The 14,450-nt window shown below is 36.1% G+C and overlaps 1 protein-coding gene across 1 annotated transcript in view; it reads left to right on the top strand.

Moving 5' to 3' along the window:
- Nucleotides 1–14,450, top strand: part of CEP112 (centrosomal protein 112) — a 527,068-nt gene that overhangs the window by 182,048 nt on the left and 330,570 nt on the right. The window contains exon 16 of the mRNA XM_044675157.1: nucleotides 418–477. Coding sequence (XP_044531092.1) covers nucleotides 418–477 — 60 coding nt within the window. The remainder of the gene's footprint in view (nucleotides 1–417; nucleotides 478–14,450) is intronic.

Genomic DNA, 14,450 nt, shown 5'->3' with positions numbered 1-14,450 from the left:
ATTATATAAAAATTTATATATGTATATAATTAAAGCTAGATATTCCCTTGTCTTCCAAGACTTTCATTCTAAAGGTTCAAGATAACATATGAAGAGAAATGGGGGATGAGGGTAGGCAGGGCATGGAGGAACTATTACTCAGTGATAAGGTTTGGATATTACCAAAGAGAGAGGTAGAGGCTACAATTTGGTCAAAATAAGGCTAAGTCTACTTATTAGTGCCAAAGATTGTCTCAGAACTAGACTCCAAATTTTCAGAGAGGAAAAGATAAGGTAGATGCTTAGAGATCTAGTGGATTGGTTTTTAGGTGGGAAAAAGTTTTATTTGGGGTATGTAGATTTGTCTGATTAAGTTGCTTTTATTGATAGCCAGGGAATATTTTTAGTTATATTAAAAGCAAACTTTTATTTTTATAGGAGCAAGAAAATATATTCCAGCAGGAGAAATTTCAATTAGATCTCAATTATGAAAAAAAGGTAAGTTTTCTTTTTTAATATGAAAGTATAAATTATTTAATATATCAAACGATATATAAATTCAAAGTAGGCCAAATGATTATGAGGACAGATCTATAAAACTATTTTTAGATCAGGGTGTCAAATTTGCCCTTTCTCTTCCATAGGCTCATAAAACTCCTGAGTGTAGCTTGAATTAGAAGAAAATGTAATAGGGTAATGTTTAACAAATAAAAATACAACATAACATAAATAGCTTGTGCTTTTCTAACAAAATATGCAACCTTCAGGGTCCCATTTCTTTTTTGAGTTTGACTCCATTCTTCTAGATAACAGGAAAGGGAAGAACCATTTATTAAATTTCTACTCTGTGTCAAGAATGGTGCTATTAGCTTTAGAAATATAATGTCATTTGAACTTCATAACCATTCTGAAAAGTAGGTATTCTTATTCTCAGTTTACATTTGAGGCAGGTGGAAGTTGCCCAAGGTTACACAGTTAGTAAGCATCTGAGAACAGATTTTAATTTGTCTTCTTGACTCTAGGCCCAGGGCTCTATCTAGAAATGATAACAATTTGTTTCTCATATTTAGTATTAATAATGTATTGCAGTATATATAATATTGGGCTCCAGTAAGAAAGACCTGAGTTGAATTTCTCCATTACTAATGTTATCACTAGCTGTGTGACCCTTAGTAAATCTCTTAACCTCTGTCTGAGTTTCCTTATCTTTAAGAAAAGGGTAATTGTTGCAACCCTTCCAGGGGTTGTGATTGTAAATTGCTTTGTAAACCTAAAAGACATTTAAGAAATTTTATTATTGCACATTTGAATAAGACTACTGTATTTCACATTTTATCAGATAAGGATTAGTTTATAACTTTGTATAATAAGAGTTAAAAATTCCAGGTTATAACTGATGCCAGTCTCTAAATAATGCAGCCCATAAAAGGAATTTTATAACTTATAGAGTAGAAGCTTTAAGTATTTGTTAGAAAGCTGAGATAAAATATTTTTCAGGACACCTGTCACATAGTATTTGCAAACTCTATAGTGCTTTTGCTTTTTCTTTTTCTTTTTTTTTTTTTTTTTTTTTTTTTTTATCCTGGGACTCCATTCTAGGAGCATAGGGCCACAACCAGTAGGCCACACACAGTCGCTCAGGGGCACCCAGCTGGGAAAAGTGTCTGAGCCCGGACTTGAACCTAGGACCTTTCGTCTCTAGGCCTGGCTCTCAATCCACTGAGCTAGCCCAGCTGCCCCTACTTTAGGTTGCAGTTTCTTTAGCAGATGTAGTTTTTACAGGGTGGGGTTGCTAGCCCCACGCCCAACCCTCGTCCTTTTTCATCCGGGCTAGGGACTGTCCTTGGCCCAGGAGTGGTAAGGGTGGGCAATAGGGGTCAAGTGACTTGCCCAAGGTCACACAGCTGGAAGTGTCCGAGGCCGGACTTGAACCTAGGACCTCCAGTCTCTAGGCCTGGCTCTCAATCCACTGAGCCACCCAGCTGCCCCTCAAATAAATGCTTTTTTCTTTTAACATTTATTTATTTACAATTTTTTAAATTAAATTTTGAGTTCCAAAGTTTCTCTCTCCCTACCACCCCTCCCCCTCCCACTGAAAAATGAAGCACTATTACAATTATACTTGTAAAATCATGCAAAATATATTTCCATATTAGCTATATCATGGATTTAAAAAAGAAGAAAAAGAAAATGACAAAATTACTCAGTTTTATCTCAGTTTATTAATTCTTTCTCTTGAGGAAGACAGTCCTTGTTTGTTTCCCAGTTCTGTTCACTTTGCATTAGTTAATATAAGTCCTGCCATGTTTTTCTGAAACCATTCTCCTTGTCATTTCTTATTGCACAATATTATTCCATCACAATCTTATACCACAATTTATTCTGCCATTCTTCAGTTGATGAAAATCTCAATTTCCATTTCTTTGTCACCCCCAAAAAGGAGCTGCTATAAATATTTTTTTTTTACAGAAATGTCCTTTTCCTTTTTCTTTGCTTTTTCTGAGATATAGATAATATAGTAGTGATATTGCTGAGTCAAAGAGTATGTTCAGTTTGGACCTAGTTCCAAGTTGCTCTCTGGAATGATTGACCTAATTCACATCTCTACCATGATTTCATTAATCTACCAATTTTTCCTCTTGCCTTCCAGTATTTCTTATTCCTGATGGGTGTGAGATGATACTTCAGAATTGTCTTAATTTGTGTTTCTTCATTCAATGATAATTTAAAGTATTTTTTCATACTGTAGATAACTGTCATCTTCTGAAACTACCTGTTTATATACCTTGACGATTTTTCCATTGAACAATTGATCTGATTTTTATAAATTTGACTCTGTTCCTTATATATTTGAGAAAGGAAGCCTTATCAAAGAAACTCACTTAAACTTTTTAAGATATTACCTTATTGACTCTGATACCTTTTATCAAAATGTAATTTTCATAATTATTTCTTTTAATTAGGTCTAATTGTGCTTTGTCTGAAATCATGATTACTACCCCTGACTTTTTTACTTCAGCAGTTTTTTAGGAAGTTCTTTTCTCCAGTGAATTTTTGTACCTTCTTTACCATTTGGCCTATTCTGCTTTTAGAAGAGTCTATTCAGTGAATTTTTGTGTCTATTTTACCTTTAGGGCAATTCTGTGTTGTTGTTTTTTAAGTTGTTTTTTTCTACAACATTTTTATACCTCATTTACTAAGCTTTTCTTTTCTCTTTTCATAGTTTTTCTTTTTTTCTCTTTTCATAATTTTCTTGTGTCACTTTCATTTTTTCCTCAACTTTTCCTCTACCATGCTTACCTCTTCCTTGAACTCTTTTAGGAATTCTTGTTGGGCTTTTATGCAATTCTACTTCTAAGGTAATGTGAACTGTGGAAAGGTATGGCTGCTGTTCTCTTGGATGGTGCTCGTCTTTACTTGGAGAGGGAACTTCCTTCCCCTGCAGCTATAGGCACTATTGCTCCTTTTGGTCTTGTTACTATGACCAGGCTCCCTTCTTTCCTGTAGCCATAAGTACTAGTATTTCTCTCAGCCTTGGGACTACCACCAGGACCCCTGTAATCTTGGAAATGACCCCAAAGGCTCCTCTCTGTCCTGGAACTGTGACCCAGAATTGTGTATGGGCAGTAGAGTTCCCAATCCATGCCAGCTGCACCCAGTACCAATAAAGGTCCCCTATAATGTCTTTTTGACTGGCTGTCAGACCTCATATTGGCAAAGCCATGTCATGAGTGCCAGGCTGGCACCAGGGAACTGCTCCCCTCCCCCTCTTCACCACATCTGAGGACAGTTTTCACATGCCCCACCCTTCTGTCCAGCCACCCAATGTGAGCACTTCCTCTCTCTGCTGTCTGGGATAATGCAGGGATTCACAGGCAGCTTGAAGTTGCACTTTGGGACACGGGATCTCAAAAACATTTGCCAATGTTGGTCTGAACCTTTTACCTGGTCTGAGAGCTCCTACAGCTGCTGCTGCCCCCTTCGTGGCTGCTTCTAATGCCTGTGGTGTGTGTTTTATGCCAGCTCCCACCTAGGTGTCATAGGCCTCTCTTTAGCTGATATTCTAATTCGTCTTAGATTGGAAAAATATCCTATCCTGACTTTTTGTTGGCTCTGCTGCTGCAAAATTGTATTAAATTTAAATTAATTAATTAATTTAATTTAAAGATGTTTGGAGGGGAATGTTGAGAGAATTTTGGCTGTGTTGCTTTCTCCATTCAGTCATCTTGGCTCCGCCTGTTATATTATTTTTGAAGGTTTTTTTTTTCCTTCTCAGAAGTATCCATTAGGCCATAAAAGGCTCAGCTTAACTCTACTATATCTAGCCTCTTCTTAACTGTTCCCATTAAATTTAATGCTAATAATCAGGGCCAAACATTTTTCAAATTTTCCTGGCTAATAATCTGAAAGTCCATGATGGCTATTCTCTGTCTTATTAGTTTATCAGAGTCCAATATATACTTACTAGTTTTTTCTTTTGATTAAACAAAACAGAACAAGAAAGCATATAAATGGATAAAAATAATATTTTTGTTTAAAATAAATTAATCTTCCAGAAAATTATTTTATTCATATATACTGAGGCAGAATAGCATTGGATTCAGAGCTTCTTTCAGAGTTAGGGAATTCTGGATTTAAGTTCTTTCCTCTGATTCATATTGGCTGTGTCATTCTGGGGCCCTGACATGAGGTAAAAGGATTAGCTTGAGAGCTGAGGACAGAATGAGGGCCTTGCGGGTTAAGTGATTGTAACAAATAGCATAAGGAGGCTTATTGGACAGGAGTAATTGCCTTGTTCTTAAGATTATGTAGTCTCACTCTTGCCTCCTGTGTCTGAATTGGTAAAGGGTCCATTCTGCAAACTCTCCTTTTATGGTAATGGTTTCATCCTTAGGTCTTAAATGCAAGTGATTTCTGATACATACTGTCCTGTCCCATAAACAAATATAAGTGGTTGGAGACATCATCATAATTCTTCCATTGGTCCTGACCCTAACAGTGAAAACCTTCAGGTAAAGTCAGTCAAGGTATACTAGACTTCTTTCCTGGTAGAGTAAATTGTTGCTGTCTAGTATTAGCCAAAGGATTAAAGATAAAAAAGTTGGTGCCCGTTCATAATTTCACACTGCTTACCCTGGGCCTGGGCAACTGGGCTACCACATTGACAAGATCAGGAATAGCTGCAGGTATGGGCATGATGATATTCAGTTTTTTACAGTGTTGATCTTAAGACAGCAGGTACCATTTGTCTTCCTCACTGAGCATGTTGAGCTATTGTAAGAGAGATTGAAATAGCAAAGTACTCTGGCCTCTTTCATCTCCACTAGAGTGGAATTTTTTTTTATCTTGTTGGGAATATATTATTTAATGTTAACTATAAAAGATTTTTCAGGCAATTCTAAGTGTTTGTCACTCACATTTAAGCCTAGTGGTTGCTTGAAAAGGTCTATATAAATGCAAATTACAAGAGCATCATGATATCTAGCCCTTCTCTTCCCTCCCTATTTCATAACCTCTTGTGGAAAGTAAGTTACTTTGGTGATACCTCTTTGAAGGCTCCCTGCATTGATAGTAATCTGGTTGCCAGTGTCCAGTAGCCCATATCTGAATGAGGTGGAGGCATTAAGTGTAGACTTAGACTTAGGTTGAGGATCTACTGTCTCAGCGCTGGATTTCAAAATATAGTTTTATGAGTATCCTACTAGGTTAATATTAGATAGCTTTCTTATTAACTCCATTTTTCAGAATTCATATTTCCTTTAGAAGATTGTCATCATTCTCACCTCATCTAGCAGGATATGGTTTCTCCTAGAATGCCTCTTTACCCTGGCAACTTTTGTTTAGGTCTCATATAAATTTTACCTGTTTATTTAACTTTAGGGTTGTGTAGTGATGGAGACCTATATAACTAAAGTCTGTATAGCCTGAGACAAGCTGTCATAGTGTATGGCATGCTGTAGATCTATAATGATTTAATCTACCAAACTAATTTCATTTAGAAACTTTATCTTCTCTTTTGTAGGACCCCAGGGGGAATTGTCTGAAATGGGAATTCATCTTTATGGGGTCAAGTATGAATGGCTCCTTACATTAGCCATCTAAAAAGTATAAAGGATGGTGGTCTCCATCTGAAACATTTGAATTATTTAACTGGCAAGGCAAAATTAATCTTTGAGTAGCTCCCTTTGTTGTTCATTTAATTCATTTATGTCCAACTCTTTGTAAACCAGTTTAGGGTTTTCTTGGCAAAGATATTGGAGTGGTTTGCTATTTTCTTCTCCAGCTCATTTTCAGAATGAGGAAACCAAGGCAAACAGGATTATGTGACTTGCTCAGGATCATATAGCTATTAAGTTTCATTTCTAAGGCCAGAGTTGAACTCATAAAGATGAGTTGTCTTAATTCCAGTCCCAGCACTGAATTTTCTGAACCACCTAGTTGCCCTAAGTAACTCCTGAAGAACACAGAATACTGTTATTAGAAGGTTTTTATAATAATAATGATCATAATCATCATAATAATTAGAATTTATATAGTGCCTTCAGGATTACAAAACACTTTACAAATACCTAATTTGATCCTCACAATAATCCAGAGCAAGAAGCTGCTATTATCTCTATTTTACAGATGAAGAGATTGAAGCCTACAGAGGTTAAGTGACTTGCTTAGAAGTCATACAGTTAGTAAGTGTATGAGACTTGTTTTTAACTCAGGTTTTCCTGACTGGAGCCCAAAATTGCTATTTACACTTCTCTTGCAGCCTTCCTATTAAAAATGTGCCTGCTTTCTCTGGAGGAAACACTTTGGGAACATTGGAAACACATTAGGAAAAACTGTGAGGAGGGGGTGAGTTTGATGGTGATGTCTCATTAATAGTATAATTAGGTTGTGATTTTTTTACTAAACATTCCTCAGATTCAGTCTCACTTTTGTATTCAGTCTCATGCTCTGATCTTATGGGATGCAGCACATTTTGCAGTAAAACTAATGTATTTCCCATCCATATCTTGCCAGTTCCTACAGTCTTTCTCTGTCCATATTATAAACCAAGAGATCTCATGTAGTCTCAGAACATCCTTCATGTCTGAAGGGGTTCAGAACTCCTTTTGGGCCTTTTTAATGTTCTCAAGTGCCTCGGATGCTACATCAACTTGGCCTGAAGCTATCAGCAGAATTTTGCCAAAGTTGAGCTTTAGGCCTCTGTGCCGAACAAGGGTAGGAATGCTTCCTTTTCTTTTAGGAAAGAACTAAAATTTTAGGGACTGGAACTGTGGTAGACAGTGATTCTGTGGAAACTTTAGCCCATCTTGTTTTTCCATTATAGCCTTATTTGACCCTCCAATGCAGCCAGATCACCTTCTGATTCTGGAACCCTACCATATTAGTGCTAGACTTGGTGTAGACACCATGTTGATGTTAACTGTTTTGCAGCTTAGAATTTCACAACTTGAAGTTCCATAAGCTTTGGCATCCCCAGCAGCAGAGACTGAAGGTATATGCCACCATACGGGGCTTCATCTCTGCCATTATCAACACAGGTAAGAAGTCAAAAGTAAACAATATCTGTGAGAAGTCAAAAATAGATGTCATGGGATCTGTCTGATTTATTATGTGGTTTACTAATAGAAGAGCTTCTGAAGATTTTACTTAGAACACATTTGTCCATGCTGTAGAAATTATCTTAACATGTTTGGTTATCTGTTTTCTTGTCCATAGGAGATTACATGTTACAAATTATAAGTAAAGAGGAATCGGTTGTACAAAAAAATCAAGCCATTCCCCAATTGATAAATGGGCAAGGGACATGAATAGACAAGTTTCAGATAAAGGAATCAAAACTATCAATAAGCACATGAGAAAGTGTTCTAAATCTCTAATAATTAGAGAAATGCAAATCAAAACAACTCTGAGGTATCACCCAGCAGATTGGCTAAAATGACAGCAGGGGAGAGTAATGAATGCTGGAGGGGATGTGGCAAAATTGAGACATTAATGCATTGCTGGCGGAGTTGTGAATTGTTCCAACTATTCTGGATGGCAATTTTGAAATATGCCCAAAGAGTACTAAAAGATTGCCTGCCCTTTGATCCAGCCATACCATTGCTGGGTTTGTACTCCAAAGAGATCATATGGAAAAAGACATGTACAAAAATATTTATAGCCATGCTCTTTGTGGTGGCAAGAAACTTGAAAACAAGGGTATGCCTGTCAATTGGGGAATGGCTGAACAAATTGTGGTATTTGTTGGTGATGGAATACTATTGTACTCAAAGGAATAATAAACTGGAGGAACTCCATGTGAACAGGAATTGATGCAGAATAAAAGGAGCATTGTACATAGAGACTGATACACTGTGAAAAAATCGAATGTAATGGGCTTCTGTACTAGCAGCAACACAATGATCCAGGACAGTTCTGAGGGATTTATGGAAAAGAACGCTACCCACATTCAGAGGAAGAACTACAGGAATGGAAACACAGAAGACAAACAACTGCTTGAACACATGGGTTGATGCGGACATGGTTTGGGAAGTAAACTCTAAACGACCACCCTAGTACAACTATCAATAATATGGAAATGGGTCTTGATCGATGACACATGAAGAAACCAGTGGAAATGCACGTTGGCTACGGGGGCGTGGTGGAGTTTTGGGGTGGGGAGTAAGAACATGAATCATGTAACCATGGAAAAAAAGTTTTTCTAAAAAAAGGCAGAAGAGCAGTAAGGGTTAGACCTGACTCTCAATTCACTGAGCCACTCAGCTGTCCCCATCCTGTGATCTTTCACTGGCAGAATAATCATTAAGAATCATCTAATACATTTTTCACATATTGACTACTTACGAAGATTTAAATTGAGCTGAGTGAATAGGTTATACCAATTTTCATTGCATTAAATAAAATAAGGCAGTTGGTGACTCAGTGGATTGATAGCCAGGCTTAGAGATGGGAGATCCTGGGTTCAACTCCAGCCTCAGACACTTACTAGCTTTGTAACCCTGGGCAAGTGACTCAACACTATTTGCCTCAGTTTCTTATCTGTACAATGAGCTGGAGAAGGAAACCACTTCAAGTTACCTTTCCCAAGAAAACTCCAAATGAGGTCTTGAAGAATTAGAAATGACTAAGCAACAACAGCTGCCACTGTCATCACACATAGAAATATATAGATGCTTTCAAATATGTTATTGAATTTGAATTAATTGAATAGACTTAAGAACCTCCAGACCTAAAGAATGTATAAATGTTTTAAATATGAAATTTCTTTTCCAGATCTGCTTATAAATAAACATTTTCTCCCTTTCATATTAATTTATACATTTTGAAAATGAACTGATGTGCCTTTTTAAGTAGATTGAAATATTGTCTATTTCCAATATAAAACCAAAGTCCTTTTTTTATCTTTTTTTTTAAAATAAAGTTCACCTTATATTGAAGGGGAAAAAAAGAAGTAAAGAGGATTTTTAAAAAACGAGGCATATATATGGCTCACAGCATTGGAAGAAATGGTAAAACTTTAGCAGTAAGTTTCTATAACCAAAACAAACAGTATTGCAGAGCTATAAAATGAAGTCAAACGGCTCTATATTTTAGCATTCCCAAAAGCAAGGTATCTCTGTATTTAAACAGTAATTAATATGCATAATGTCATGGTTAACCCAAAGTCATCAACACGTTAATCAAGAGTATAAGTACCTTTTATGTTACCACACTCTGTGAAAGATGCTGGGGATACAAAGTAAAAAATGTCATTAATGACCCTGAAGCTTACATTGTATAGGTAGAAATAGCATGTATATAACTGATTTTCAGGATATACTGTAATTAATAAGTGGGTCAGGGTCTGGTATTAAGGTTAGCAGGAGGATGGTGCTGGTTGTAAGGATGGAGTGAGCTGTACCCGGGCTGGGTTTGAAACTTGTTTATAAATGTAACAAGGATTCAACCCAGGTTACTGAGTGACCAGAGAAACCTCACTGCTTGCCATCAGGCTCCTTTAAGATATCAGGTAACTGGCCCCTTCCCTGCTGAGGAAGCAGCTCCCTATAGGTGTATCAAAGGTTGACAGGAAGTAGATGTTGAACTTCCTGCCCCTCAGCAATGGAGTGTGTTCCAGCCCAAACTGCTCAGAACCTTTCCTGTTGCTTGCTCTACTTGACCTTAGATGGTAGGCAAATAACCACAGAATTCTCTGGTTAATGCTAAGGGGTTTATTGATAACAGAGTAAGGGAACAAGGCAGTAGAAAGAGGGTTAGGAAATACTGCGATCTGATGGTGAAAGATTATCTGACTAAAGTTGGTAGAGATCCTATTTGTATGGTCATTGCTGACCCAGGGCAAACAGCCCTGGGTCACAGTGATGTGGTCTCTGGTTGATAAATAAAATTTTTGCCAGTAATGTTAATAATATTATTGAGTTGCTCTAGAAGATAAGTCTTTTAATCCTACCCTATTCTAGGCCTAGCTACCCACGTTCCACACTCCCGCCACCAGGGTCCAAGGGAGGGGAGGGGTGGGAGGGGTAAGTGAGTGGTCAGGGCAAAGGCAGGTAAGAACAGAATCCAGCCCTGGGTCTTCAGGCCCTGGCAATTTTTTTTTCTTAGGGAGTTCTTTGATGGCTTGTTCAATTTCTTTTTCTGATATTGGATTATTTAAGTATTCTATTTCTTCTGCTGTTAATCTAGGCAATTTATATTTTTGTAAATATTCATCCATATCACCTAGATTGCTATATTTATAGCCATATAATTGGGCAAAATAGATTTTAATGATTGCCTTAATTTCCTCTTCATTAGAGGTGAAGTCTCCCTTTCCATCTTTGATACTGTTAACTTGGTTTTCTTCTTTCCTTTTTTTATTAGATGTGCCAGTACTTTGTGTATTTTATCTGTTTTTTTTAAATACCAGCTTCTAGTCTTATTTATTAATTCCATAATTATTTTACTTTCAATTTTATTACTTTCTCCTTTGATTTTTTAGTATTTTAAATTAATTTTCATCTGAGGATTTTTAATTTGTTCATTTTCTATTTTTTTTAAATTGCATGCCCAATTCATTAACCTCTGCTCTCAATAATTTGTTAATATATACACTAAGTGATATAAATTTTCCCCTTAAAACTGCTTTGTCTGCGTCCTATATGTTTGGGTAAGATGTCTCATCATTGTCATTGTCTTTAATGAAATTATTAGTTGTTTCTATGATTTGTTCTTTCACTAAATTATTTTGTAGAATCATATTATTTAATTTCCATTTAGTTTTTTAATTTATTAAACATTTATTAATATTCATTTTTAACATGGTTACATGATTCATGCTCCTACTTTCCCCTTCACCCCCTGCTGTCCCCCCACCCATGGCCGATGCACATTTCCACTGGTTTTATCATGTGTCCTTGTTTAAGACCTATTTCAAAATTGTTGATAGTTGCATTGGTGTGGTAGTTTCGAGTCTACATCCCCAATCATGTCCACCTCAACCCATGTGTTGAAGCAGCTGTTTTTCTTATGTGTTTCTTCTCCTGCAGTTCTTCCTCTGAATGTGGGTAGCGTTCTTTACCATAAATCCCTCAGAATTGTCTTGTGTCATTGCATTGCTGCTGGTACAGAAGCCCATTACATTCAATTTTACCATAGTATATCAGTCTCTGTGTACAATGTTCTTTTGGCTCTGCTCCTTTCACTCTGCATCAGTTCCCGGAGGTCTTTCCAGTTCACCTGGAACTCCTATAGTTTATTATTTCATTTAGCACAATAGTATTCCATCACCAGCATATACCACAATTTGTTCAGCCATACCCCAATTGAAGGACATACCCTCCTTTTCCAGTTCTTTGCCACCACAAAAAGCGCAGATATAAATATTTTTGTAAAAGTCTGTTTATCTATGATCTCTTTGGGGTACAAACCCAACAATAGTATGGCTAGATCAAAGGGCAGGCATTCTTTTATAGCCCTTTGAGTATAGTTCCAAATTGCCAGCCAGAATAGTTGGATCAGTTCACAACTCCACCAGCAATGCATCAATGTCCCAATTTTGCCACATCCCCTCCAGCATTCATTACTCTCCCCTTCTTTCATTTTAGCCAATCTGCTAGGTGTGAAGTGATACATCAGAGTTCTTTTGATTTGCATTTCTCTAATTATTAGAGATTTGGAACACTTTCTCATGTGCTTATTGATACTTTTGATTTCTTTACCTGAAAATTGGCTATTCATGTCTCTTGCCCATTTATCAACTGGGGAATGGCTTGATTTTTTATACATTTGATTTAACTCCTTGTATATTTGAGTAATTAGACCCCTGTCAGAGTTTTTCGGTATAAAGATTTTTTCCCAATTTGTTGTTTCCCTTCTGATTTTGACTACATTGTTTTTGTTTGTACAAAAGCTTTTTAGCTTAATATAATCAAAACCATTTAATTTACATTTTGTAATTTTCTCTAACTCTTGCTTGGTTTTAAAATCTTTCCTTTCCCAGAGATCTGACAGGTATACTATTTTGTGTTCACTTAACTTATTTATAGTTTCCCTCTTTATATTCAAACCCATTCTGAATTTATCTTGGTGTAGGGTGTGAGATGTTGATCTAGACCTAATCTTTCCCATATTGTTTTCCAAATTTCCCAGCAGTTTTTGTCAAATAGTGGATTCATGTCCCAAAAGTTGGGCTCTTTGGGTTTATCATACACTGTCTTGCTGATGTCATTAACCCCAAGTCTATTCCACTGATCCTCCCTTCTATCTCTTAGCCAGTACCATATTGTTTTGATTACTACTGCTTTATAGTATAGTTTAATATCTGGTACTGCTAGACCCCCTTCCTTCACATTTTTTTAAATTTTTTCCCTTGATATTCTTGACCTTTTGTTATTCCAAATGAAATTTATTATAGTTTTTTCTAATTCAGTAAAGAAGTTTTTTGGTAGTTTGATAGGTATGGCGCTAAATAGGTAAATTAATTTGGGTAGAATGTTCATTTTTATTATATTAGCTCATCCTATCCATGAGCAATTAATGGCTTTCCAATTGTTGAGATCCAGTATTATTTGTTTGGAAAGTGTTTTGTAGTTGTTTTCATATAATTGCTGTGTTTGTTTTGGTAGATAAATTCCCAAATATTTTATATTGTCTAGGGTGATTTTAAATGGTGTTTCTCTTTCTACCTCTTGCTGCTGTGATGTGTTGGAAATATATAGAAATGCTGATGATTTATGTGCATTTATTTTGTATCCTGCAACTTTGCTAAAGTTGTTGATTATTTCTACAAGCTTCTTAGTTGATTCTCTAGGATTTTTTAAGTAGACCATCATATCATCTGCAAAGAGTGATAGCTTAGTCTATTCCTTGCCTATTTTGATACCTTCAATTTCTTTTTCTCCTCTAATTGCTACTGCTATTGTTTCTACTACAATGTTAAATAATAGAGGAGATAATGGGCATCCTTGTTTCACTCCTGATCTTATTGGAAAGGTTTCTAATTTATCCCCATTGCATACGATGCTTGTTGATAGTTTTAGGTATACACTGTTTATTATTTTTAGGAAGGATCCTTCTATTCCTATACTTTTCAACGTTTTCAATTGGAATGGGTGCTGTATTTTGACAAAGGCTTTTTCAGCATCTATTGAGATAATCATGTGATTTTTGTTTGTTAGATTGTTGATATTGTCAATTATGTGGGTGGTTTTCCTAATGTTGAACCAACCTTGCATTCCTGGTATAAATCCCACCTGATCATGGTGGATGATCTTCTTATTTACTTGCTGGAGTCTCTTTGCTACTATTCTATTTAAGATTTTTGCATCTATGTTCATTAGGGAGATTGGTCTGTAGTTTTCTTTCTCTGTTTTTGATCTCCCTGGCTTTGGAATCAGTACCATATTTGTGTCATAAAAGGAATTTGGTAGGACTCCTTCTTTGCTTATCATATCAAATAATTTGTATAGTATTGGGATTAGTTGCTCTTTGAATGTCTGATAGAATTCACTTGTGAATCCATCAGGCCCTGGTGATTTTTTCTTAGGGAGTTCTTTGATGGCTTGTTCAATTTCCCTTTCTGATATGGGATTATTTAGGTATTCTATTTCTTCTGCTGTTAATCTAGGCAGTTTATATTTTTGTAAATATTCATCCATATCTCCTAAATTGGAGATTTATTGCCATATAATTGGGCAAAATAGTTTTTAATAATTGCCTTAATTTCCCCTTCATTGGAGGTCAGGTCTCCCTTTTCATCTTTGATACTATCAATTTGGTTTTCTTCTTTCCTTTTTCTTATTAGATTGACCACTACTTTGTCTATTTTATCCGTTTTTTCAAAGTACCACCTTCTAGTCTTATTTATTAATTCAATAGTTATTTTACTTTTGATTTTATTAATTTCTCCCTTGGTTTTTAGTATTTCTAATTTAGTTTTCATCTGGGGAATTTTTAATTTGCTCGCTTTCTAATTTTTTGAGCTGCATGCC

This window comes from Gracilinanus agilis, chromosome 4, assembly GCF_016433145.1.
Source record: "Gracilinanus agilis isolate LMUSP501 chromosome 4, AgileGrace, whole genome shotgun sequence".
Lineage (NCBI taxonomy): Eukaryota > Metazoa > Chordata > Mammalia > Didelphimorphia > Didelphidae > Gracilinanus > Gracilinanus agilis.
Note: the sequence above shows the minus strand (reverse complement) of the source record. Positions and strands in the feature narration are given on the sequence as shown.